This window comes from Pyrgilauda ruficollis, unplaced genomic scaffold (genome assembly GCF_017590135.1).
Source record: "Pyrgilauda ruficollis isolate IOZ18807 unplaced genomic scaffold, ASM1759013v1 scaffold123, whole genome shotgun sequence".
NCBI lineage: Eukaryota > Metazoa > Chordata > Aves > Passeriformes > Passeridae > Pyrgilauda > Pyrgilauda ruficollis.
This window is the reverse complement of record NW_024510655.1, coordinates 107,194-135,168: the sequence shown is the minus strand read 5'-3', so window position 1 is coordinate 135,168 and position 27,975 is coordinate 107,194. Positions and strand designations below refer to the sequence as shown.

Below are 27,975 nucleotides of genomic sequence, written 5' to 3'. Positions count from 1 at the left end.
ATCCCTCCAAGACCAAATAAAGTTTAATCATAAAAGTGCTCAGCTATCAGAGCACTAGATGGCTGACGGGGAGGCGTCATTGGACTTCGAGAGGCTACCTTCCTAGGGAAGAGTTATGGGGAGCCAGAAAGGCTGAAATCACTGACATGCCCCTCACTGCCAAACTCATAGAGCCTTCTCTGTTTCAAGAACAAGATCAACACAAAGAAGTGTCACCATTAGAGAAAGTTCTGCCCACAGTACCTCTCTGCCAGCCTTCCCCCTGTAGCAGCGTTTAGAATTCAAGGCCAAAGTCACTTCAACAGCATTACATTCAAGGCTGGCTCAACAGACCATGGAGAGGGAACAGGATGATAACATCATGGCACAATGGACACTAAAATCAGAGCGCATGATTCAGTGATGTGTTCTCCATGACCCCCTCCTACTCTTTCCCCATCCCCAGCACCCATCACATGAGGCCAGGAGAGCTCCTCAAATCTGTCACAGGGATAACTCAGCCTGCTAACTAACAGCAGATGGTTTCCTCTTGCTTGAGTGAACTCAACCATTCTGGTAACAGGACTCAGAACCAGAAAAAAAAAAAGGTAAGCTGGCAGTGCACAGCCTCACCTCCAGATCATCACTGTCTTTTTTATTTTTTCTGCTTATTGCCATGACAAAACAGACTTCTACTTGGGAAGTCTCCAGACTCTTAAACCTGTGTTTTAGACTAATTTCAAACTACAGCTTTAGTAAATTTAGGCTGGATTGTCATACCACCACCAGGCATTTCCTCAGCAGCTTCTAAGCCCTCTGTACCAAAAAGGAGCATATTTGCTTTTCACCATTGTTTTCAGAGATTTTAAAAGTAATTTAATGAAAATTAGAGTAGATTACTTCAGGGGCAAGCTCCCTAAGGAGTTTCCAAGCCAAAATTCACACACCATTTGTACTCTAACTCAGGACTGCAGATGAGAGGCCAAGGGCAGCACCAACTCAAGCACAAAGTTGCCCTCTAAGCCCCAATGCTACTTCCTTCACACTCTTTTTACCAGGCTGATTAAATGCAACTCAGCCATATCTCACCCAGACTATTCAGTGTATAAATTGCTAAGATGATATGCCTTCACATTACTACATGCTAAGCATCTGTCCTCAGGCCTACATTAAACGCTACTCATGCCAGCTCCACTGCAGGCTCTGCACCTCAGCTCACAGCCACTTCACCATCTCCCTTTGCTTCACTTCGTGTCCATCGGTGATGATCAAGAATATGTAAAACAGTTGGAGCTTCTCCTCTCAACCTAGCTTGGAGCAATACTCGGAAGGTCTAATAGAAAAAAAGTCCCAAGCATAACTACTGGATCTAGGGAGCCAAGTAGAGCTAAACAATGTGGTTGATGCACAGCTGGATAGCTGTAGATATCAAAGGACTACCAAAGAACTACAATATACAGAAGGAAGAAATGGGTACAGTACCAGAAGATGACCAAATATGGCATTTATCACTTTACAGCAAACTGACCATGTTTGAAGTAACAGCTGAACCTTGGGTTACTATTTAAACACCTATATGGAAGTCCCAGTGTCTAGATTACAATGGGACCACCTGCAGTTTACTCCACATCTGGAAACAACCCTGCACTTGATATTTCCCGCATGGCACCAACAGTATATGGCGACAAGCCCAGAGGAGATAAGACTATGTGGTGGGGTACAACAGTGCCAGCAGATGAGCAGGGGGGTGAGAAGCAGGTGATGTGGCCAGGACCAGCAGGCAGGTTGGAATTCCAACAGTATGTGAGTCAGCCACTCCAGCCAGTGCAGAGGAACCTTTCCAAGCAAGACTACACAGCACAGCTCATGCACTTGCATTCCCTGGGACTGTATTTAATTATCCAGCTAGAAAGTCTCCTGTAAGTTTTTCTCTGACTTTCCTTTGTGACTGAAAATATTTTATACCAATTCATCCTTCTAACCTGAGCCCTGGCTGCTTTGTACACAACATATTGCACTGCCTCAGAGTCAGAAAAACCCAAGACAGCTGAACTCCATGTGGTTAAAGGGGATTTGCTGAGTTCAGTCTCAGCTCATCAGGCAGCATTGTGCAGGGATTTTCTTGGTATCACCAGTGATGGAGACAGTAAGCCTCTTTGTTTATTTTTTCCCAGTTGAATGACACAAGCAAAAGCAAACAGAAAATACCAGAGCTACAGAACAAAGAGGCTATCCCTGCTACAGTGCACCTGGCCCTGGGCCACAAGTTCATGATGTCCATGATGACACAAAATCCCACTACACTGAGTCTTTTCTGCCTCAGTAACAGGTTTCCAGGCAAAAAGCAGCAACCTTGTTTGCCCAGGTGGGAAACAGCCCCATCTGTCACAGCAAAGTGCCTTATGGCAGTGTCCCACAGCTGCAAAGTTACACACACAAGTGAACCCAGCACAGGTTTGTGTGGGGGAACCCTTCTTGGCTTGTTTGGTTTTGGTAGATCATAAACCCTGCAGCTAAGAAAAAGGCTGGTTTAGAGAGGCTCAGGACTGCTCTGCTTCAAGTTGAGACAGGAACACACAGCAAATCTGGGGAGCTCAGGGTGCTCCCTCTTCATCTTCACCCATGTCGAAGCACTTGCCACTGAGGAAGACAAAGCATAGCAAGAGCTTGGTTCAGGGAGCTGGGCACAAGCAGAGTAAGAAGGGTACAAGAGGTCACAAGATGGGTAAGAAAATACACCCTCCTTAGAGAACCAGACTTTTATTTGCCTCTGGTGGTTGATGAAGATGCCAGCAAATAATTTTACTAAGAGCTTTTTGTTTCAGAAGTTCTAGCACTCTGCAGCATAGAGCCCTTGCTGGAATTTCATACAAGACCTAAAGTACAAAGAGACAAAAGAACCTGAAAAAAAATAAACTCAGCATCTCCAGCACTTTAATCTCTCAGTGTCTTTTTTTTCAGGAAGAATTTTCTAAAGCTGATACTGTTTACCTCAAGCCCCTTCTTTTTGCCTGAAGCATGTAAGAGGGGGAGGCCATGTCTCCTTTGCCATGCCAACACTCACCTGGGAATCACAGAGTCCTTTCCCTCTCCCGTGCTTTGCTGCAAGCAAACAGTCTGGATCTCTAGCAGTCTCATTTTAAGTTTTCCAAATATCTCTTGGCTGTGCGAGTTGCATAACCAAAAAATGGCAGCTGACAACCCACACAGAAAAAAGCTTGGGAGAGTAGCTGGAAGATAGTTGACACCAGCTACACTGCAATTTACTGGGCTACACTCAACTGGAAATATAAAACACTTAACCCTTACAGCAGTAACCTCAAACTCATGTAACAGTAATTAGGATGAGAGAATATATGCCAAATAATGGTATTTCCATTATCCCATGAGACAAAGACCAAGCACAAAAGAATTTTCTCTTGACCTACAGTGTCTCTTCCAGATGTATGAGCCAGACGGACCTCACAGCTGCTGCTTTAGTTAATACTTTCCTGCCACTCCAAGAACTGACTGCTTTAAGAAACTACCCAAAGCAGATTACTCTCCCTCATGAAAAGCATAAAACTCATCAAACAGACAGCTTGCTTCAATGGATACTCACAACTGAGCTACTAAAAAGCACAAGAAATTATTTGTTCATTAAAGCTGTCTTTCCTACACAGGAACAGCCTTCCTTGGCGAAGGCAGGAATTAACATTAAATATGCAATAATGAAAGCAGAACTCGGGAACCTCCTATGAATCCAGCTAAAACCAAATCCCAGTGCCTGTTCTGGAATTTCTTTTTATTACAGATAAGAGGCACTTCCTGAACTATTTTAATCTGCCTGGGGGACTTTTTTATAGAAACACAAGTGTACACACGTCACAAGGCACAAATAATTGCACTCCACTTGAGAAGGACTGATGGAGCCTAAATTTCTGACCTATGTATTTGCTGAAAGCTTGCAAGCATCTCCTCCTAATTGCACTGAGAAAGCCATTTGGGGAGTACAGCAGGAACAGAATCATTGGAAAAGGAGACTACAAGAAGGAGGAAACACTCCTTTCCTTTGAACTTCTGATTAGTTTCCATCAAAAGACTCTGGTGTGTCTGAAGGCGTTTCCCAAAGAGCAGGCTTTATCTGCATAGGCAAACGCTGGAAGGTTTGACTGCCCCTTAGGAGCTAGCTCTGGGCCTGCTGATGGAAGCACCTTAAAAAGGTTTTGGCAGCAACGGTAGACAGGACAACCACCTTGTCCTCTACAGCCCCTCTTCTGCTTCTGCCAGAAGAGCTACTGGAGGAAAACAAACTCCTGGCTTCACTTAAAGACAGTCACCCTAAAACATTTCATTCCAAGGAAACTTCCCTGGTAAGCTTACAAGCTCAGCAGCAGGTTTAGAGGAACAGTGACAACAGGAGCAAGCATATGGCAGAGGTCAGGTTTGCTAGTAACTTCTCCCAGCTGCACTTATTTCCAGTGATTTTGCAGAGCTAACAGAGACTTTTGCTATCCCAGTTTATTTACTGCCAAGTGAACTACCACCATCCAGCCCATCCAAGAAAAAGCTCATTCAGCAGACAAGAGTGGGATGACCTGCTGAGGGGCGCGGGCTTGTCCTGCAGTCAGAGTTAGCTACAGAGAGGATGTTTATTCATGGCCTTATTCAAGCCAGCTAAGAAGAGGCTAAACCAGAACAGGGCACATGGACCCACTTCAGAGGATGTGGAGGGCTCTGCACAGCACAACAGTGAGAGGCTTGGATGCCCTGCCAAAACTAGAAGACCCCTCTGCTGCAAAGTCACAGCTGAGTTCAGACACACAAAGCCCATCAGCAGCTCCAGGGCAGGGTGATGAAGTGTCAAGAGTTTTCATTCACTCCTAAATTAAAGTTGCTAAAAAACATGGAAACTGGTATTCATGCAAACTCAAAGCCTGAATTAATCTGAATTAACTAAAAACAACAAACTATACTAAAATGACTCAAGATTCAATAACAAAATTAAGAGTCCTCATCGTAATCACAACAAAACACATAAATCCCTTATATTTTGTATAAATCAAATTGAAACAGCCAACCAGAACAGCACATTTCCTGCTGAACAAGCACACTTAATACCATTCCCTGTCCTTCCACCCAACTAACATGACTTCAGCAACCTCAGTATTTCTGGGTAGGCTGGAAGATCTCCCTTTGCACCCATCCTGAGGCTGTTTAATTCAAACAGCCAAAAACATGCTGCTAAAACAGCAAGACCAAACTTAAAAGCTTTCTTCTCCATAAATAAAATGGCAACCCAAGTCGTATCATTACTAAAGCATTTACCCATCAGGAAATACAGATATGACATGCATGACTTCCAAAAAAAGGGTTAATGAATATTTATTAAATGGCACTGCCAGTGGAAAAAAACAAGCTACCCTCATGGGCCAAAAAGTCAGAATCCTACAGCTGTTTATGCTTTATTACCTTTAATTGCAGAAGTAATTCCATTAAAAAGCTGATTTTATGTATCTTAAAGCTCATCCCACAGTCCCACAACAATGCTAATAATTCTTCCTCCACAGCTCTCAGGGGAAAAAAATCCCTTGGTCCCCGGTTTACAGAACTCTACCAGTTTGTTATCAGGCAGTTACCCCAATCCTGCAAAGGCAGCCCCAAAAGAATAGCAAAATGGATTTTAAAAATGCATCAAAGCTCAGACACCAATGCAAGGAAATCCGCAAGACGTTCTTACCCCATAGGCAGCTCACTACAGGAATTCCAGGCTCTCCTTTCATCTTTGTACCACACATTACATTTTTCTAGAAATCATGTAAGTCAGTTGAATGGGAGGCACTTTTTTTGTGTCCCTAAAGCGGGGCAGCACTTGGTAAGCCCTGTTCTGCATGGCATATTACATGTCTCCCTGAGGATTTCTGCTGCAAATCCAGTCAGGGTCAGGCTGAATCCAAACTTTCGCACTACAGGGATGACCATAAAATTCTCTCAACTACAAAATGCACCAGACCTGTGGACTGAGATCTCACTGTAGCCTATGTTCACCCAGCTAAGGCCAAGATATCTGTTTCAGCTATGCAAACCTGTTGTGAATACAGAAGGCATGTGAACTATCTGAACAAAATTGTGTCTTTATAGCTGCATTCCTACAATCCGCTGTGATCTCAGGATCCCTCCAAATAGGCTCCATCCAACTGATAGGAAGAGTTGTCTTGTCAACCCAGCAAAAACAAAAGTACTAAAGAGACAGCGAGGGATACACAAGTAAAACACAGTGAAATCCAGCACAAGAAGCTCCAGCTTCTGCTGGAGTACTCATCTGCACCAGCTAGTGGAATGATAGCCTCAAATCTACACAATTTTGTCAGGCTTTAGAGTTTACCCCAAAATGAGGAATCTACAACCTCGATCTCCAAGCACCTCTGGCTGTCACAAGAACAGAGGCAGAAGCAGCTGCTCCTGGCAAGATGAGAGAATGCTGCTGTGCTCATCATTTTGTTCTGTCTGATTCTGGTATTCTAGGGCCACCCTCAATGGGATTTGCTATCCCTTCCCACAATGCTCCTTACAGACTAACTCACACCCTGGTCTGCTGCAGGAGATACAGAAGGAAAAAGAAATAAAACAACCTCAAATGCAAGAGAAATAAAAAATTATTCCAAGCACCTTGCATCACCAATGAGGCACTGAGCAAAAGGCCAGTGCAGCTCTCCCCCAGCCAACGAGAACGTGAGAAGCCAGCTGAAATCTGGTACCCCTGGAGAGTCGCACTGCACAAATTTTAAATCGGTCAAGTATTAACCTAGGATGAAAAAAAACCACTAGCAAAACAGCACAACAGCAACTGGCATCAGCAACAGCAAGGATAGTGCCTCTGCCAGGCTTTGCACTTTCCTCCTGGCAGAACCAAACTTAACCACTTCTGGCCAATAATCCCAGGCGCAGATGTACCAGGAAGAGTCCTCCTTCAATGGGGTTATTCATTGGAGCCGTAAAATCCGCCTGCGTTTGTCGGAAGCCGGATGCAGCCTGGGAAACTGGCCTGGCTACCTGGCCCTCCATTTTCACTGCCAACAGGTGATCCTGTCTCCCTAGCCACTTCCAGGAGAGGACAGAACCCTCTCCTGGCCACAGTACAACAGCCACACCCGTTAGTATTTTCACTGTCATTCTGTAAAAGCGCTTATTTTTTAAGGGAAAAAGAGAAAGCTACGGGGGTACCCTGCCCATCGCCAGCGAGTCCGGGCCGGAACGGGCACAAAACCATGGTGTGCTCCCGACTAGCCGCCCGTCTTCAGAGGTGCGAGGGCACCCGACAGAGTCCGGCCGCAGCCTCCGGGGAGGCGCCGGGGCCAGGGAGGACTCCGAGTCAGGGCCGGGCCGGCTCCGCTCAGCCGAGCTCATGGCCGCCCGCCTTGCTCGGAGGCCGCAAACAGCCCAGTCCCGGCCCCAGGCGGAGGCCCCGGCGGGAGCTAGAACGGTGCGAGAGGGAGGTCCCGCCACAGACAGCCCAGCGCGGCGGGAGGCGGCCTGGGACCACCGCTCCTCACGAGTCTGACCGCTCGGCTCGGCAAGCCTCGACTCGGCTGCATTTCACCTGCCGCGTCGGCTTGCCCAGCCCCGCGTCCACCCGAGCCGAGAGCTGCTCCCGGCCTCACGTCCACCCGAGCCGAGAGTTGCTCCCGGCCCAGGCCCACTGCCCCGGGGAGCGGCAACGCCTCTCTCCCCTCTCCCGCCGCTCAACAGGTGCGCGGCAGACGCACTCACCTCTCCGCCATGGCCGCTCTGCCCGCGAGCGGGGCAGGATGTGAAACCCGATCCCAGCCCCGCCCGGGGGCGGCGCGGCCCGACCCGGGACCCCCGGCCGCTCCCCGGGTCCCTCTGCCGGGGGCTGCTGCGCTGGGACGGGGCGGGACGGGGCGGGGAGGGGCGGAGCGGAACGGGGCGGAGCGGAACGGGGCGGAACGGGGAGGAGCGGGACGGGACGGGACGGGACGGCACGGCACGGCGCGGCGCGGCGCCAGTGGGGGAACCGCGGGTTGAGGGCAGCCCTTGGCGGCGAGTGCGGCCGCTATGGAACCCGACCGAGTCCGCCGAGCGCTGGCGTCGCGGAGCTCCGGCCCGAGGCGTGGAAACAAGGAGAGTGGGAGCGCACCCGGGACGTCAGTTTTGGAGCCACTGAAACCTTATGGCAAAAGTCAGTGGTCGTGACCTCTTTTGTGAGGAAAACCGTGGTCCGGCAGGTCACATCCCGCTCTCGCCTCGGGGGTGTTTTGGCAGCGCTGTAGTTGTGGGCCCCAGGTGCGGCCTGTGCGCGCCGCTGGATCGTAGCTGCACTGGTGAATCCTGTTTTCCCGACCCTGTTTTTCCGACGCTGCCTCCCGCTGCCCTGGGCACATGAGGCTTTATTGGTTCTGCTCTGCCCTCTGGTACTCCCAGACATCCTCCAAGTGGCAGGGGGGACTTGAACCAGTGTGGAGCATTGAGAGAGGGAAGTTCCTTTGCCAGTGCTGGATGTTGAGCTGTCTCTGCTTCCAGGTGGGAGGGTACAGTCATTTGGGTCAGCCTGAGCTGTAAGGCTGCCATTCTCTGGGTTTGCCCAGATGTTTTCTCTTTTTTTGCCACAGCAGCTTTGTCTGGGCAGATTTTGCAGACTTTCTGTTTCTTCTCTATCCTGAGCACATAGTAGACTGGTCAAAGCTGTGCAGGACCATCAGATGTGTCTCCAGCAGATGCACAGATCCACCAGCAGCGTACAAACAGCATAGATTCAGAGACCTCAAGAACAAGTAGAGCCCTGCTCCTTGGCCAGCATGAGTACTCTGAATAAACAAGCCGTGCTGTAAAGGTCAGCCTTGCTAGATAAGCTTCTGTCAGCCACTGCCTTGGGGTATGTCATTTGGCATGGTGGCACAGAACAGCTCCTGTATATCAGTAATTGCTGCAGTGTGGCACTGCTCCCAAGGAATCTTTTACTGTCCTGTTATTCCAGAATAGAAACAGTCCCATGTGGAGGCAAATCCTGGGGGTTGAGCTGCTCAGATTCCTCAGACCCTCTAACTAGGGGCACAAGACTTGACAGATACTTGGTGGATTTTGCCACTAACAGAGTGGTTTGGGGCTCATGTCACACCAGGGAGCAAATGTCTGCTACAGTAAAAAATTAGTCCATTCAGTCCGTTATTAATGACCCCATGCAAGTGGTCAGGGTCCCACCCAGACAACACTGCGCTCGCTTTCAAATGGCATTTAGGCACTGTTGAGAACTTGAGGGTAACTTAATCTGAAGACATTCCCATTAAATTCCCACCTGATTTTTAAATAGCAAATAGAGAGACAGTGAGATCATGGCTGCTGCACTTGTGGGCTGGTCACATAGCTGCACTGTGCTTACTGGGGGGGTGGGAGGAGAAGAAGGAGAAGAGTGTGTCTCTGCAGCCGGAGGCCAGTGGTGAGTGGGGCCCCCACAGGGGCTGTGAAGCTGCTGGAGATGCCTGAGGTGCTGTGGGAAAGCAGGCAGGAGAAATTGAATTCTGTGGGACTGCAAAGCTCAGGGACTGAGGCACAGGCTAGCAGGGAAGAAAAGGAGGAGTTGAACTGGGTCTGTGTTGAAAACAAAAATTTGCTGGTGTATGAAGAAACGTGTTTCCTGGGCTGTTGGGGTCCACTCCGGCTAGCTATAGACCCTTGCCCACATGATATTTCATAGACGAAGGTAAAAGATTAGAGAAACGCTCTCCTCCACATGGGAAACGTTGTCCTTTATTCCAAGACACACATCAGGCGGACAAACCCACGGGAGAAAGAGAGCGTTCCTTGGTGGCAGGGAGCTTTTATACCCCGGGATGGGGACAGAGGAAGATGTCTACAGCCAATAGGACACCAGTGAGGAATGGCAAGGGGAGGGGTAACCCAGGGAAGAGACTGCCAGGTGGTACCGGGACAGGTGAGGGGAAGGCCATGTGATGGGGAAACGGGGTAACAAACCACATGATGTAACATAAGCTATACAGTGCATTACAAAACTATTCTGTGCAAATTCCCAATCACCCAGTGCAAGAGAACAACTAAACTGGTGCACCACAACAGGTGTAGCTCTACTATGATTAAATTGGCATCCCTCCTTGTGGATATGCAAATATTGCTTACCTTTGCCAATACAGGCTATACCTGTCCTCAGGGAAACAGTAATACTGGGAAAATGCTTATAGCAGCCTGACAGTCTCTGTTTAAGGGTTCCTGTAGACACAGACTTAGTGTGTAAGAATTTTAACCGTTTGATCATAATTTTTGTGCTAGCAAGGTCCTTTGGACATGCTGAAAATAGATGCTTGGGACATGGGAGGTTTCAGAAGGCCCAGCTTTGGGGCCCCCCAAAATGAGTAACCTGACACAGTAAGTGGGAAGTTGGCTGCAGGAGGGACCAGACAAAAGATTCATTTTTTGCAACATTCTCATTTTATTTTGCGTATTTCAGCATTTGATGATAATGTGTAGGCTGTTTTCCGCCTACACTTCTGGCAGCCTTGCTGAAGAACCTAAACATCATCACTTGGCTGCCACAGCTCAAACTCTTGGGATGTTATTCTGCACTGAGAGATCCTGTCTCTCTTCAGGCCAAAATGGGCAATGTGAAGGCTCTCAAGGACAAAAAGGACACACTGACATGACATCTCAGGTCAGTCCAACTCATGAGCTGGCAGCTCTGTGCTGACCTGCACAAAGTCACATAGCAGGAGGGCATCAAAATGCATAGCAAGGAAGCCACCTTGAAGGCAGAACCTCCCCACTAGAGGAGGGTCACACACCTGCTGACATCAAGGACACTCTTCGGAGCAGAAGTCTCCACTGCTGGAGAAGGAAAGCTGGGTGACAGGAGGTTCAATTACACGTCACAACAGACAGCTCCGAGGCTGAGCCTTGCGGTGCCAATGATGCACTAGTGACTCAGGGAGGGGGAGAGTAAAGCAGAGGGGGAAAATGAAGCAGATAAAGGAGAAGCTTCTTTTCTGGGAACTTTTTCAGAGACTTTCACAGCTTAGACAGTCATGGGCTGAGGAAAATTTCTGCTAGTGGCACCTGGTGCAATAACACAAGGCAGTTCTCCTCCAGAGATACAGGTGGGTCACTGTGACACATACTTGAGAGATCAAGCCCACCAATCATGAGGCCTGTTATCAATACACCAAAAGTGGCAGCAGGAGGTGAATGTGAAGTGACTTGGGAGCATGGAAAAAACAATGCAATGTCTCTGAGAACAGAGGGCCCTGGCTCTCCTGCTAAGAAAAGAAGAAATAGCCTTCATGAATTGTAAGGCTGTGAACACCAGACAAGTAAGATGTGGTAAGAGATCAGTGTTTCCGGAGCAGATCATCTCATTGCTGCCTGTTCTTGGCTGAAGGATATACTGTATAACTGTCACTGCAGAACTGCAAAATGAGGCAGCTCCCTGAGATCATGCTTGAATTGTTCCTCAGATACTGCTCCCAAGTGGAAGTGACTGTATTTGGAGTCGTACACCCTTTCATAAAAGTGCTCATCTGGTGCTCATACTTGGACATACACTCCGTGCCAGGAAAAGGCAGGTGGAGGTCCTGGCATGAGAGGTCTTCCTCATGTGGGAGTGTGGAAGAACCAGTGATGCTAAAACTATGGAAAGCTTAGGACTGCAGTGCTTCTGTCCTGATGTATGTCCCAGGCTGAGAGTTCTGGCAATCCCTAGGCAGATATACTACAGATGTGAGCGCAGCCAGCACATTGCCCTAGAGGTTTGGGCCAGCAGGCACTGCCCTTGCTCAGCCTCTATTAACAAACTGGGTTGTACACCTTGGAACCAGCACCAGACCCACAGCAACTGTCTCCATGTACAGCAAGGAAGGGAGTAACAGCTCCAGTCAGGTCTGACAAACCTTTGTTGAGAGACTGGTGATACTGGGAGTAGATGCCTAAAATTCTTGGCAAGGTCTGTGTGGCTAGGCTTACAGCCAGCACTGCCCCTCTGCAGCTGCAGCCTTGGATCCACCTTCCAGGGCACCAGCAATGGTAGGAGGATGAGTTGGGAGATGCTTCACTGGGGACTCCCTGTGCTACTCCTGAGCTGCACTTGAGCTCAGGTCCTCAGCCTTGACCTCACCTCAGCTGTACTCCACTGAAGCTTGTGCCAGGCCCACTCACTGGGTCAGCAGTCACTCGACCCTGGCTGGCCCTGGTTACTGACACCAAACTCTGCTCCTCTTGCATGTTGAGTATGGTGCTGTCATGCTGTCATCTTGTCTCCTGCTCATCTGTCATCCTCTTCTGCCTCCAGCACCCCAAGCCCCATGGCTGGAAGGGGGAACAGGAGCAGGAGCAGCTTAGTGTGCTTTTGTGATGAGGAAGCTAATAATACCAGAAAACATACTGTGAAAGCCCTGTCTTAAATAGGTCAAACTACTGCCCAGATACTCCTACGAGTGTTGACATGTGGGCTCACCATGGGGAGCTCTTTGCTGCAACAAAGTGCTGGGCTGACTGGGGAGCACAGTTCATTCAGATAGGTGATGAGATCTCTGTCCTTGGAGATTTTCAAGGTTTGGCTATGCAAAGCCATGGTTTACCTGATCTAGTATTGGTGATGGTCTCATTTCAAGCAAGAGTTTGAGCTAATGCTGACCCAAGGTCCCTCCCAACCAACACGTCTGTAACTCCATATCAGGGAGCTGGAGGTTTGAGCTGGGCTGAAATTTACCATATGTGGTGAATTCTCCAGTATTTCAGCACAGACATCTTGTATCCAGTGTCTCAAAGACCTTATTGTATGGAACCACGCTGACCTGGTTGCAGGCATTGCTGGCTGAAGTTCTTTGGATTGTGTGCTGTGAGAGTTCTCTCTGGCAAATGGTCTTAGCAAGTATGAGGAAAAGAAAAAACATCCCTGTTCTTCATTAATCCTGTCTGTTTTGTGAAGATGATGATATTGAATAGCCCAGGACAGTCCTTTGGAAAAGGATAGTTGGAGATATTTGACCATTTGTAAAAATACACGTTTCTAAGCACCAATCAGCAGGTTGTAGTCGTTTGGTGGTTTGTTTCTTTTTTTCATAGCAGGCATGATGCAAATTTATATAACTAGCCAGGTGTTTTGCAATGGGGCTTTTAAAAAATCATCCTATCCTAATTTTTTCTGCCTTACCATCTTTAGCTCCTGCTTAGCAATGCAGCAGCTGGCTGTAAGCCAACAGTGCAGCATGGGACACGGAAACAGATGGAGCAGCACATGCTCTTTGTTTCCTCTCCTACTTTGTAAAACAGATTGTGAGTAAAAACATACAGGGGAGGTTTTTGCCATCTTCCCTGCTGTTGTGGCTTCCTGGCTGCTGACAATGCCATAGTATTATATAGCGGGGGTAACATCTCCCCGCAGCAAAGGAGAGAGGTGTCCTTTGAGAGGAGAGCTGCCAAGAGAGGAAGGGCATTAGATACAATGTCAACATTCCCTTGCATGGGAAGGAAGGGTGCAGTGGGTGAAATGGCTGAACTGAGCCAAGGGCCCAACAAGTCCTGCTTCTCTTGTTGCTCTGAGTCCTGATTCTGGGGTTCATCTGAGCTTGGATGAACCCCATCAGCTCATTAAACTGGCATAGATCAAAAGTGAGAGGTGTTTTGACAGTTAGGAACCTGTATTGGCCTGATGGATGATCTGGCAAGCACTGGGATGAGAATGAGGAGAGCAGCCACACTCCAGAATGGGCCAGAAGAACAAGGGAGGAAGGTGGAGGTTGGATGTCCCTTGTGAACCAGATCGATTCTGCTGTCCAGGGTAGTCCTTGTCCCAAGGCTAGACAAGACTCAGGAAGGGAGGTCCATACTCCCAGGTAACTTTCTATGAGCCAGACTCTGAGGTTGCTGGCAGTGAAGGTCAGGAAAATGTACCCAGCAGAGGTCTGCCTGCCTTACTTCAAAATACCTGTGGGATGAAAACTCCCCAGAATAAGGGTTCCTGACACCAAATCAGTTACAGGTTCCCAAAGGACTTCTACCATATCACAGCCTCCCATACTTCTCTGTTTCTGGGAAAATCTGCTGCTCTCAAATATATTTCTGCTAAGGATTTACTGGTCAAGCTGGGCTGTAGTGCTCTCTGCCCCACAAGAGATGTTATAGTCTGGAAAACATGAAACACTTTCACCACCAGTAACCTTGAACTGGGGGACACCTGCCCAGAGCAGAGGACGATTGCTGAGAGACCTGTGGCCAGGGCTTATGACACAAGACTGAGCTGGTACTGCTAGTGCACCCAAACAGCAGCACAAGCAGTAGAGACAGAGCTGTGCCAGCTCCCTGTGCTTCCCTGCTCACTCTCCCACCGGGCTGCACGTGCTGCTTGGCCCATCTGGCTTTGCTGTGGTTGACATTTGTGCTACACAATGTAATATTCTAGGTCCTTGGCAAGAACTGAGTTTATTTTTTAGCCACAGGCAGAACCTGTAACTCCTCAAGTTAATCCTACAGTCTGATGTTTTTGGTTTTTTTTTCTCACAAGCCTTGCCAAACTAATTGAAATCCCATTTCTATGAGTAACCTGGAAGGCAGGTCCCACAGTCAGGTCTCAAGACGTAAAGAAAGATGGGGATTTGTGAGATCACTTTCACCATTTCTGACCAGTGCAGAGGCATTTCTGGGGGTAATTCTTTCTGGTCTTGTTGTCTCTGGGATGACCATTCAGACACCTATCTGAAATCCCACCAGGGTGTTTTGCCTAAGTTTTCTCAGCTTCATCCCATTATTCCTGTTCTTTTTAACTAACACAAAAAAATTGTTCCATTTTGTTGTTTATAGGTGTCCTCAACTGAAATTTTTGCATGTTGTTATTTCTTACTGTATCCTTTCAATAAAATAAAACAGATTTCATTTTTGTAAATTAAATCCCTTTAGCTCTCAGGTATTTTTTGACCTCTGCCTGCACACCACCTGCTTACTATTACATACTGAAAACAGAAATCCTATCATGGGCACTAGAAGTGGGTTATAACTCTTTATCTGTTATCCTTTCTCATACAGTCAAGGGTTTGAAGACCAGCCGTGTTCCTGCTGAACTCAGTGGGAATAGCAGCAAATTCTTTGCTCTACCACATAACTGCAGGGGGAAGTGAAGTTTCCAAACCTGTTCTTGCCAGCATTGCAATGCTCAACGTCCCCCTGTGCTGCACTGACTGTGACAGGCAAGCTGGGTTCCTCTCAGCATGTAGGTATTCATCTTTAGGCAAACCCCTTTGAAGGCTGTTCTTTGTTAATTTTTTAAACAACTTGGAGATGTACTACAAAGCAGATCAACTCAACCAACCAGTTCTTATATTTCAATTTGAGTGCTGACAGCTTGAACTTGTGCATCTCTGTCCATGTACCTCTGAGGCTGCTCATTGTGAACAGCTGCTGTTAGAGGAGAGAGAAAACACTTGGGATTACACTAGAGCAGTGTCTCAGGGGACCACCCCATGCAAGCTGCAGGTAGTCCCCCAGAATAGCACATCTGCAGGAGGTCATGGTCAGCCCCACCATGATGGGGCTGTCTCATGGGTAGCCTGGACTGTTGAGAAGCTCACAGGGATGAGGCAAGTCGGAGATCAGCCTGGAAAGTCAGTCTGCAGGCTGGGATCAGCATGAGGCCAGCGATGGTGACCAGGGACAGACGCAGCCCATGACAGGTCTGTAGTAAGAAGGCAAAGCTGAGGTTAGGTCAGGCAGGCAGGCTCCAGGTCAGGGTCAGAGACTCAGGGCTGGGCATGGCCATGGGCATGGGCACACTGCTGAGGAGCACTGGAGACAAGCACACCTCAGTGCAGCTCACATGGGGACTGAGGGTCCAGGGCTGTTGCCACAGGCCCCCATCCAGGTAATAATTAGCTTTGACTCCATGATTCCAGAAGGCTGATCAATCACTTTATTACAGTACATTATCCTATCCTATACTATACTAATTAAGAAACTCATCCCCTTCCAGACAGTCTGATACAGCTTTGACCTAATTGGTCAATCAATCAAAAGACCATCACCAGTGTCTGTTGCCCTGTTCCTTTGAGTTCTTCTAAGCCTTCTGATGTTTACATTCTTGTAACGAACTTTCTCAAGCACTTTTCTGTAAATACTTATTGTTTTGCATTCTTTTATGGAGGAGGAGAAATTTGATAGACTGTTGGTTTGTCCACTGTCATTGGAGAGGTGGCACTTTCACCTTCCAATCCACTGTCACTTTTGGAAATCTATAAATGTTGGAGTCAGAATTAAACTTCCTTCTTTTTTGCCTTGGAAAATCCGGTGTCTGCATCTTTCTGTTTCATGTCCTAGAGTAACAAGAGTCCAGTTAAGAAATCACCCTTTGGTAAACAAATCTCCATAACATGTGCATTCCACATGTGCACAACAACAGGTGCAGCAAGTGGAGATAAGAATTGTTTCTCATTCTTTTCTCTGATCTTTTCACAGCCTTCCCCAGGAAAATACCTGGGAAAGTTCTGCCTGCTGCTGTCTGTGGAGAGAGCTGCTGCCACACAGGGCTGATGTGCACTGGGGCTCCTGAGCAGGGCTTGGGGGGCAAGCCTTTAGTGAGGCTGGTCTAAGGGCTTGTTAGTGCTCCTGGGGCCCTGAGAATAGCTTCACAGACAGGTGAGATCAACAGCATGAGTATGGCCACTTGAAATGAAGCCAAAGTTCTGCCTCCCCCAGGTCCCGATCTTCAGGGATGGTTGACAAAGGAAAACCTTTGCCCTTCCCTCACGTGCAATTCCTAAGCAAGCAAAAGTGGAGGGGCGTAGATGCTGGCACTGCTGCTCATACTGACATATCACTAGAACTTCTGGAAGGAGAAAGAGATTCATCTAGTTGTGAAACTAGAAGAGAAGCTGAGGACAGGCAGGTTGATACATAGAAGAAGCCCAAATCCCTCCACCACCACTGTCAAGTCCTTGGGAACAACTTTCCCCCTCATGTCAGAGACAGACTAAGATCACTGTGTGCCAAAAAAGCTGGGCTGTCTGGCTGTCAGCCAGTCCTTGTCCATGTCTTTAGCAACCTCATGCAGGTCAGTGGGCTGCAGTTGGGATCCACATGAGGAAACAGGATCCGTTCAAATCTACTTTCTGTAGTTACTGTCAGATTAATTTGATAGTTTATAACCTATTCAGGATTTTCTCTGCTAGTATATGGACATGGTCTACGCCACCTTCACATTTTTATCTTTAATTTAATATTTCCATAACCTTATTTTTTGGTGCTTTGTAGCCATAGCTTTTTCTTTGTGGTGATGGAAGTGTTCTGAGTAATTTTAGAATCTCCATGCTTCTTACAACCATGTTATCCTTTTGGTTTATTAATTTTTTAATAACCACTTGAGATAGGAATTCCTTTGTTGACATTCATTGTGACCAGATTGAATACATTATACTCACTGCTATCCATGACTGTTCTAACAGCCCCTCACACAACTCAGCATTAAACCCAATTCCTTCTTTTATGTTCTCCAACCAGCTGCTCCAAAAATCAAACTTTTGTGATATCTAAATGTAGCAAGAACGATATGCTGATGTGACATTTACTCATTCAGTGTGGGGGTAATTGGAGACTTTTCATAATGATGTTTTCTGCCTTGGTAGCAACTCTGACCTCCTAAATACATTACTGTCACCACCACTGGTTTTACACTCTGTTCACTACAATAGTCCTAATTCTCTCCTTTGCCTATTTATGAATTTTCTGAATTTTCCACATATAGGGGTTCAGTTACATCTTGGAAGATTAAAATGGTTTAGGTACATTGATTCTGAAGTTTCTTCAACATCCAGCATTACTCCTCCACATGCTCAATAGTCAGTTCTTCCTGCACATCCACAGCCAGCCACTTCAGTGTGCCACCTGTTACCTGCCTTGTACCAGCGTCTGGTAAGGATATTCTCAACCAAAGCTGGGTAGTGCAATTGTTCTGCCTGCTTTTGTGGTTGCTCTGATTTGTTTCAGAGCATGTCAGTGGCTGTTATGAAGTTTCTGTGCCTTTTTTAGGCCATACTTCATTTGTTCATCTTCCCATTAGTAATTTCCTACTTCTTCAGTTTTGTCAACCTCCAACCTCATCTTTTTATTAAGCGGAGTGGCCCTGCACCCCCCACCCCACTCCCTGATGCTGACCAACGGTGCGGGCAGAGGTCAGCGAGCAGCGAACGGCGGGCAGCGCGGGCAGGAGGAAAGGAACGGCGGGCAGCGGGCAGGAGGAAAGGAACGGCGGGCAGCGCGGGCAGGAGGAAAGGAACGGCGGGCTGCGCGGGCAGGAGATGCAGGCAGAAATCAGAGACAGCGCAGACAGGCAGCAAAACAGGGATGAGGTAGCAGAGGCACAACACATCAACGTGCAGTCCCACATGGTCTAGCGGTTAGGATTCCTGGTTTTCACCCAGGCGGCCCGGGTTCGACTCCCGGTGTGGGAAAGCTGAGCTTTTTATTTCGTTCGCCTACTTCCCTTCCAAGGGTTGTTAATTCTGCGCGGCGCCTCCTGCCCCTCGCAGCTCCGGTAACGCGAACAAACTCCCGCCCACAACCCTGGCGCCTGTGGCGAACGAACTTCCTGGCGCGGGCACGGAGGCAGGTTTAGGGAAAGGAACGCCAGCGATAAGGTGGCATTATGTGTCAGCACTGCAGAGCCAGTCTCTCCTCCGGATCAAGCCATCCCACAAACAAGAAAACCTTTTTTAGGAAGTGTGGTACTGGAAGCTTCCCGTCAGCTCCAGAGGTGAATCCCGCCAGGTGCGTAGTGACCACACGAACAGCTGAGTGGAGCGGAGTGTCGACAGCCCACGGGCCGGGGCATTCCGGTGATACGCCGGGTCTGGCGACAGGGCTGGACATGCAGCTTGTGCAGCTGTTTGCTGCTCCAGACCCCTCATGAGCCACCTGCACCTCTCTGAGAGTACTGTGTGTACGGTGCATCCTTTCTCCCACACTGCCTGGGCACCAGCCATGGGCAAGGAGCGTGTGAGTCAAGTAGACAAAAATCCCCATTTCCGTGTAGTCCTTCCAGAGCCTGGCTCCACAGGCCAATGGTGACAGAGAACAGCCGTAGGTAAATCCACCAATATGAGCCTACGCACATACTTCAGTCACAATCACAAGGTGAGCGAACAAGGAGCATGGAGGTGGTTAGGCCAGACTCGGTGGCTGGCTGGAAGCCGAGGGGTACGGGACAAGCAGCCAGAGCAGTGCACGGGAACAAATACAACAAACCTTGTTTTGTCTGTGAGAAGACTAGTGTTTTTGTTTACAACCAAACTGTACAGAAATTCTTAGGTTGGAAAAAACACTATTATAGTTATGCTTTGTTTTTAGCTTTAAACAGATAATTTTTCCTAAATGTTCCAAACTCTACTGGTTGACCACTTCATCTTAGAAAGACTTGGACACTCTGGGCAAGAGCCCCAGGATCATTTTCTGCTATTAACATTTCAGGAACTTTGTTAGAAATGCCATTTAATGAGACAGTAGCCTGGGATTTTCAGGAAAAAAATTATAATTTCAGGAGGCAAAGTTTGTTTCTAATTTCTCTTTACATTATTTCAGATTTCTACAACGACAACAACAACAACAAAACAACCTAAAATTCCCCAGCAACAATTTATTTCCTGCTGATTGCAGCAGGAAACTGACTTAATGCTATCTGTTCTACCTTGAACAATTGCCCCAAACGTATTACTAAATTTAAATACAAATGAACCATTCTGTGAGCTCTGAAGGAAACAAAGCACTGTTAATGAGACAGCACTGAGCACCGTTAAAGAGGGGCTTTTTTCACAAAACACTACTTCCCTTCTGAGTTAAGCTTCAAGACTCCAGCAATCTGCAGTGGCTTGGGCCAAAAGCTGCACCAGAAGGGAAGGTCATCGACAGATTGTTTTACTTGGAGTGGCTAAAACATCGGCAAGACACTGCTAGCCCACGAAGGGAAGGGAGGTGTGGTTTTTGGCAGAAGGGTACGGCCGAACAGCTTCGGGCATTGTTAATGTGACTGAACCACATCAAGGCCTCAGCCAAATGGACAAAGATCAGACCACAGACCCTGTGCATCACGTCAGCACAATCTCTGGTGAAATAGCACAGTAACTTCACCCTCCTGTCCACTCCATAACATAATCCACTTTAGATTGCTGGAAAGCAAGAGTCTATGAAAGGCCACGACATGGGGCTCAAGAACGTCCTGAAGGATGTGGGACACGGCTCTTCCAGAGCCAGGGAAGGAACGGGTGCTCCGAACGCAATGGACACCCACAAGCCCGCAGGCACCCGCGCCTCGAGAGCACTGCAGCGGCCGGGCCGGGCCGGGCCGGGCCGGGCTGGGCTGGGCTGAGGTGAGCCCAGCGCTGGACACGCCCCGCCCCGCGGCCCCGCCCCGCACTGCAGCCCCGCCCCTCGGCCCCTCCCGGCCCGCTCAGGCGGGCGCGCAAGCCCTCGCGAGAGTGCAAAGGCGCGTGACAAAGCCACATGTCTACTCAAATCTCGCGAGCATTCGAGCCACTGCTTCCGGGCGCGATATCTCGCGAGAGGCGGCGAGCCTGGGCGTGCAGCGGCTTGTTTGGCCGTGCATCTCGCGAGAGCCCCTGCGCGGTGCGCTGGGCGCCCCCGTGCCGTGCGCGGAGCCGCGAGCGGCCGGGCGCCATTTCGGGAGCAGCCGCGGAGCCATAGACGGGGCCAGACCGGCACCAGACCGGCACCGGGACCGACTCACGGCCGCGCCGCCCCTCGCTGCCCGGTCCCCGGGGCTGCCCGAGCGCCGCCGTCCATTTAAGATTCAGACGCCTGGAGAAGGTGCTCAAGCCCTCGGGCCCGTTCCCCACCCCCAGGGCAGTGACGCCGGAGCCGCCGCTGCCGGACTTCGGGGCCCTAGCGAGGATCGCACTGCCCGCGGCGCAGGTAACTGTGGATGGGCCCCGGGCCCCGCTGCCGGGCGAGCGCGGCCTGGTCCGCGGTGTGCTGCGGCCGGGGCGTCTGCGCCCCTCCCCCTGCTATGGCCGCCTCGGCCCTACTCGCGGGGCCGCTTTGCGCCTCACCGTCGCCAGAGCGCCCGGTGATCTCCGCCCCGCGGCCCGGCCCTGTGCGGTGTGGTTGTTCCCGTGGCCACGTCGCGGGCAGGCCCGACTGCCCTCGGCGTGGTGCTGCCCCGCCCCGGCTCTTCCCGCGATGGCGCCGTGCGGGGGGACCGGGCGTGAACAGCTGCGGGGCCGTTCGCGCAGGGACACGGGGCGGGGGTGCGGGAGCGCCGCCGCCGCGGGCGGGCGGGCAGTGAAGGCTTTTGGAAGAAGCGAGGTGGGAGGGCGGTCACGGCGGGACAGGCAGCGCCAGGTATCATTGTTTGTAGGAAACCGAATTTGCTCTGCTCGATCGTGTCAGGAGCATGTGGGAATTGAGGGAATTGGGAATTGCAGTCGGGGACCTGCCCGCAGACGTATGGGTCCTGCTGAGAGGCTAGCTCCCCTTCTGAGGCGTCGGAGTCCTCCTTAAAGTTTCCTGATGCTGTTCCAGGACACTGCACGTAATACGTGTCGCATTGTCATTCGTTGGATTTCTAAAACAAATAATTTTGAGAACCGGACCCTTTTAAATTCCTTTTATGAAAGAAGGAGAGTGATTTCTTTCAAAATAATGACTTGTTCAGTTGCAGTAAATTTCATGTCCCTTTAAATTTTCTGTAGATCCACAAAGTTTCAAGTGTAGTTCATTCGTTTTTTATTTTGATGTTTTGGCATGGTTTTTTGTTGGTGTTTTTTGTTTGCTTGTTTGGGTGGTTTTATTTTTTTTCCCCTTAACAAACAAGTTAGTCATACGTAGCTTTTTTGAAAAAGCTGAAAGGTTTTTAGGAAAATTTTTTTGAGCATTGGTATTTAATGAAGGATGCTTGAAAATCTTTCTAGGACTTTCTAGTAATTTGAAATTATTAGGGCTTTCATTTGTGGTTTTTAAAAAAATACTTCCTGCTTGGTGGGTAGCATCATTGTATGCATCGCAAGGCTGATAACAGGACTGTGATACATGTAGAGAGAAGGTACTCTGATAACATGGTATTGTCCCAGTGGACGTGTTTTGTCAAGAGTACAAAGGGTACAGATTGCTGCGGTGAGGCCAAAGGTCCATGCAGCTCAGGACATTCAATAATGGTGGCCAGCAGTAGATGCCAAAAAACGAACAGCGCAGTGACACATTGACGGTTCTCTCTGTGTGCGCTTAGTTGTCAGTTAGGTGTATTTCAGGGTCACGAGGCATGCCTTTGATTAATGAAAACCTTTTTCTTTAAACTGTTATGGTTGATTTTTTTTTAAACATTGCATGTACTTATTTTTCTTTGTTAGACCCACAGTGCCCTTCAACAGTGAATTCAGTGGCTAAATGCTTTGTGAATAAGGACCATTGTTTTGAATCCACTGGATGATAGTTCATTCACTCATTATTTGGGGGAATGCAGTAATAGTCATTCCCTCTGCATTTTTCCATGCCATTCAAGATTTGATGGTCCCTATTATGGCAACCCTTCTTCAGAATGAAGAATTCCTCCCCAAGTGTAGCTTGATATGTTGGCTAAATTACACATCTGGAAATGTAATTTTGGGTGGGAGTTGTCAACAGTGGGAATTTTTTTGTAGAATCCTGGGTTTGCCTTTTTCTTGCCTTGATCATACTGATGTACTATTTATACTACATACTGGTAGAACAGCTGTGAATTAAATCACATGCATGTCTGTAGATGGCTTGAAAAGCCGACTATAAATACTGTAGTAAAAAGTAAAATTGAGCCATTGTACTTAAAGGAAGGACAGTCATATCTGTAAGTGATGGCACTATAGCCCAATAGGTAATCGTTTGAAAATTAGGTTAGTGTGCCTCAGTTCAGTATTGAGTGTGAACTTCCAGTGTTTGATCGTGCTTGAGGATGGTGTTTTATTCTAGAATGTATCCCTGGGCCAGGGTCAGATGTGCTGCAGCTCTGGTAAAGCATTCTCAATTACGACATTGTAAGTGACCAGTGTAAAGGATCTTGATGTGTTGGAGCATTTCTGTTATTCTGCCAAAGCCTTGGGACAGCACAGTTCTCCTGCCTGTAGACAAGGTGCAAGAACTAACCTGTATAATTAAAAATCCGTTTTATTGTGCACACACAAATCTTCAGTGTTGGCTGTTAGACTTGGATCTAGAGGACTGGCCATTCTGGAGCTTAAGAAAGAAAAAAAAGAGAAACTTCCACTAGGAGATTTGAGGAAGTTGAATATCTAAGTTTAATGCCAGGAGTCTTGAGAGGTGCTTAATAGGATACCTGCATAGGGAGAGGAAATCAAGTGTCAAAGTCATTCAGAGTATAGTGAACATAAAATTATATTAAGGGGTTGAAATTGGAAAATAAGAGGAGCAGCTAAACCCAAAATGGCTGTGGTGTCGAGTGTTACCTGGTGTGATGGATGTTTTTGTTTTGAGATGTGAAGTTCCAGACTGGATGGACTTTGTGTATGCTTTAGTAGCTCTTAGCCGTGGAATCATACCTGTTTTCCTGTGACCCCTGTTATGGAGGAGGCTGCATTTCTTAAAGTACCATGGTGTCCACTTGCTGAGATTGGTAAATGATGGTGGCAAAGGCTAGAAGCTGTGAACAGGTTTGCCTGATTGTTCATTGTCCTTTGCTGAAGCTCTAGCACTTCTCAAGATGGCCACCAGAGCTGTGTTTCTGTGTTATAAATATGCTGTGCTCTTTGTTTTGAAAGAAATTCATGGAATGCCTCTGGGTTTCCTCTGGCTAATGGTGTTCAATCACATTTTGTTGTTTGCAGCTGTAATTACTTTGCACACATTCGTTACCGTCTCATTGGGCGAAACTTCATTCCAGTTTTTGTTGGAAATGCCTACCGAATTTGTAAATGTTTAGTGAATTTGAGCCAATGCAGTGATGACCTCTTAAAAAAAAGCTGTTGGAATATAAAGCACAAGGGTGTTCTCCAACTCAGGTGGAATTGCTTTTCTTTCAGGTGTCCTGAAAAATGGCTGATGATATTGATATTGAAGCAATGCTTGAAGCTCCTTACAAAAAGGTGAGAAAAAATATGCCAGTGAGGTCCTGTTTACCTTAATTTAGCATTATTCATGAAACTACTGCTGAACTGTAAACTAACATCCCTGGAGCCCTCATGATTTATCTTATTGGACATACATTACATGTAACTTTCAAGTTAATATATACTGTTAATGTAATTATATTGTGCAGTAGTTTCACTTCAGCGTGATGAATAAATGCCCATCTATCTCTCTTTGTAGACTTGCCTAACGATATCTCACCTCTACTCCCATGAATTCACCTTTGATTCCAGTGTGAACTGTCAATCATAAGGTAGTAATTGAGTGACGTATCGCTGTACCGTGGTCCCCTAGGTTAAAAAAGAAACAACCACCAAACACAATCAAAACAAAACAAATCCACCCAAAAACCAACTAAACAAAACCAAAACAAACCCCAGAAACCAAAATCCTAAAACCTTTTCTCCAAAATTGTGAAGTCCAGTTTGGTATAGCAACAAGGTGAATGCAGTGGTTTGGGAAAACAGCGGGGCTCCAAGAATAACCTTTTCACCAGTCCCATGGCAAGTAAATATTTGAACAATCTGCTCAGTGTGAGAAGAGTGGGACTTGCTTTTAATGCAGAAGGCTGCTGGCGGTTAATCTTTCAACAGGGCAGATGAAAATCAGTTGCTGAGTGAACGAATTTACAGAAATTCTTGGATCCCTGAATAGAATGTTCTTAGCAAGTAAAAGACAGTATCACAGTCTGCGGTATTATTCTAAAAGAAACTCTTGTGTTCTTCTTTCCTAGTTTAATTAGGAAATGTCAATTTTTCTGTGAAATTTTTATCAATTAGCTTAGTGATGTCCTTCACTTAAACCTGCAGCAAATGAATACTGTCTTTTTTTGTTTTCCACCAGATGGTGTTGAAGTGTTAACAGACTGCATGCTTTAGCATTGATTTTGAAAGAAATGTATATAAGTTTAAGTCGCCTAGGAATTGTACTTTTGATGTAACCAATGTGATTCAACTGTAAAGCCAGTATATAAGTTACATAGCAGCTGTTGTCAGTCTGTTCTGCAGTGTTTATTACAACCATGTTATGAATTTTGGATGAGCATTTGTAAGTTTTAAGTGGTATATTTAGTTAATGTAATATTTAGCAGTTACATTTACATCTTGAAGAGAAATTTGTGAACTGTTGTGTTAAAATTCTTGTGTCCTGGCTTAACATGGATATTTTCCATGTAAACAGGTATGGAAATAGGGGATGTTTAGGCTGGACTGGTGGATTATTGATGGCTTGCTTGGGAGTCGACGTTACTAAAGCAGTGTGAATCCCTGTTTGCTTCAGGGCGAGATGTGTGACAGAGGTGACATCAAGCTCTTACAACCCTTCAGCGAAAATGAGTGAAGATCTCGGGAATGGCATCGGTCACAGGAAATCGATAGTGGCTGGCTGCTAGTGTAGCCACGGGGCTTAGGCAGCGATATAGCCTTGGTACTAATCACAGGGGCTCGCAAACACCTCAGACTTCCTCTTAAATTTTATAGAAATAACATTTAGTCATTTGAGTACTGAATTCTACAGGATAACTTGCTCTCTAAACCATGTATGGAAGTATCTACAATTTAATACACACTTTTAAATGATGTAAGTCTTGTATTTTGTAATTGTATGACTTAAATTTAAGCAGCAAAGTGGTTAAACGTGCCTACCTAAATTTTCTAAAGCTTTCCACATTAACCTGTAAACAAGTAATTTAGTATTAAATTTTTTTTTTTATTTTCTTATTCCTATTCCCATTACCCTTTGACCACTTGAAATATTTCCGCTTCGTCCTCACGATGTTCTTCTATCAACCCTGCTTAGGATGAGAACAAATTGAGCAGTGCCAATGGCCATGAAGAACGCAGCAAGAAGTAAGTATTTTCTCAGTTCTCTACATTTGGGTAGAGGCTGCTGGTTTTTGTGGACTTGTGAATCCATGTCAGTGGTGTTTAAGGAAATAATTTGAAAAAGCTTGGAATTTGCAGTTGCAGCAATTTGGAAATTTTCTTTTGTTTACAAATGTAGTTAATACCCTTTGCAACTGATGTAATCAAAATTGCAGAAACATTCACCTAGCATCAGGTAAAAATACAGGCTTAGTATGTTCAGCATATTTAAACTCTTTTTGTTACTTGAACTATGCAATGGATTTTGCATTTTAAAAATTATTTGTTGTAGAATTGTGGTTTGGAGCAGGGGAAAGCACTTAAAGAAACCAGTGCTTTCTTGAAAAGGTTTAGGGTATTGAGTTGCCTTGCTCCACATCCCTGCCCTTTGAAGACATCTAAATTTATAATACAAGTTTTTTACAAAACAAGAACACAAGCCCACCTTGCTCAGCAAGCATAATTCCAGAGCGTGAAGACCTGCTGATACACAAAAGGTGTGTAGTCTGTAAAATAAATTCCTTACCTTACAAGCACCATTTGGTGAAGAGGTAATTGATGTAAAGAAAAAAATTACCAAGTTGATAGTTGACAAAACAGTAGAATGTTAGCTGTGTATTACAGAAATGCACTGAAGTTAGCATGTATGCTATTGTCACCTTCTGAAATCATACAGATGACATGCTTTTACTTGTGCTCTGAATAATACAGTGGAAATAATTTTAATGCTAACTGCTTAGACCTCTAAAATCCCATCAAAAGCAGCTGCTGTCAATATTTTTAAGCTCTAGAAGTTAATTTTTATATAGTTCTTGTTCCCCGTAAAGTTTAGATAACTTTTTTTTTTGTGATGTGTTGTGACAGTGTACTCTGTTGCTGAAGACAAAGGTGTATGCAGGGTTTTCAAGACTTCTTGCTTTGCTTTAAAACAATCAAATTGTGTCCAAATGGTATTTTTTATCTACTTCAGTTGGGCAAATACTGAAATAAGATTCAGACTGTCAGGAAAATCCACAGCGAACATCAGCAACTTTAAAAATAAATAACAATGTGCAGCTTTCAGTAATTGTCAAATCATACTTAGATGTCCATTTTATTAATTGGAAGAATTAAGGATCTGCATTTTTACTAGATGTCTGTCCTGTAGGCCCAGCTCAATTGTGATTTGAAGGCAGAGCATGGATCTGGACTGCTGGGAATCCTTGCCTGCAAAGCAGGTTCCCTCTGTTGGATAGGGAATAGTTCCTGTCATTGGTGAAGAGTGGCTGCAGTTAATAGTTACTGGTACTGGTCAGTATAGTGAGCTTCAGGGAGTGTTTTTCAGAGCTGTTTTAACAGTGAGTGTTTTAGGGTTTTACCTTGGGGAAATGTTGGTAAATTATGGATCCTAGAGGCGAGGGACAGTGTGTGCCTAACCATAACAAACTGTGTTACAGCAGGAAGTGTGATTGATTCTGATGACACCACGCGGAAATAGAGAACTATCGAAAACTGTGAAGCTTCTGAATATTGGGTTTTGATGCAGCAGCTTCTCTGTCCATACAAAAACATTAAAGAAACTAATGGACTATGGCAGATAAGAAAAAAAAAAAAAAAAGAAATAGTGTTTAAAACGTAATTGCAAAATGCTTGTCTTCAGAGATAAATACTAAGATACTTTGAGTGGGCCTTCCTAGGAGGAGATTGGAGAGCAAAAGGTATTAATAATTAGGTTCAGTTAGATGTGGCAGATGAGAGATGTTTTTACTTCAGAAATTGAAACTAACTGGAAGTCTTAGTTTATACATGGCCATAGAAAGACACAGGGATTAACATTTTGTAATCCACATGCCCTTTTAAAAGAGTTTTTAAGAGCGTGAGTGACCTCATTGAGAAAAGATATCTGCAATCAGAAGGCCTAACAGGAAGAAGAGGAAAAATTCAGTGATGAAGGATGTTTCAAACTATGAAAGTTTAGCAGCAAAGTTAATTATTTTGCTGTCTTTAATAACGGCTTGAGCATCTGTTTAACATGTGTCTTATATGT

General features: G+C 46.6%; 2 protein-coding genes and 1 non-coding gene across 16 annotated transcripts in view; 2 read left to right on the top strand and 1 right to left on the bottom strand.

Annotated features, from left to right (window-relative positions):
• Positions 1–7,868, bottom strand: part of LOC121365897 (rho GTPase-activating protein 39-like) — a 54,939-nt gene extending 47,071 nt beyond the window's left edge. For both annotated transcript variants that reach the window (XM_041490461.1, XM_041490462.1), the window contains exon 1: positions 7,729–7,868. In XM_041490461.1, the coding sequence (XP_041346395.1) occupies positions 7,729–7,739 (11 nt within the window). In that variant the 5' untranslated portion in view covers positions 7,740–7,868. The remainder of the gene's footprint in view (positions 1–7,728) is intronic.
• A 10,473-nt stretch (positions 7,869–18,341) lies between these two features.
• TRNAE-UUC lies at positions 18,342–18,413 on the top strand. Its single transcript has one exon. It is a non-coding gene; the product is annotated as a tRNA-Glu (tRNA).
• Positions 18,414–20,568: 2,155 nt separating this feature from the next.
• The window catches only part of RBM39 (RNA binding motif protein 39), a 30,827-nt gene continuing 23,420 nt past the window's right edge, over positions 20,569–27,975 (top strand). For 5 of the 13 annotated variants that reach the window (XM_041490509.1, XM_041490508.1, XM_041490506.1 and 2 more), the window contains exons 1-3: positions 20,570–20,886; positions 23,982–24,044; positions 25,885–25,934. In XM_041490509.1, the coding sequence (XP_041346443.1) occupies positions 23,994–24,044; positions 25,885–25,934 (101 nt within the window). In that variant the 5' untranslated portion in view covers positions 20,570–20,886; positions 23,982–23,993. Of the gene's footprint in view, positions 20,887–23,981; positions 24,045–24,267; positions 24,341–25,266; positions 25,513–25,884; positions 25,939–27,975 lie in introns of all 13 variants that reach the window. The other 8 variants (XR_005957107.1, XR_005957106.1, XM_041490513.1 and 5 more) reach the window with 7 other exon arrangements.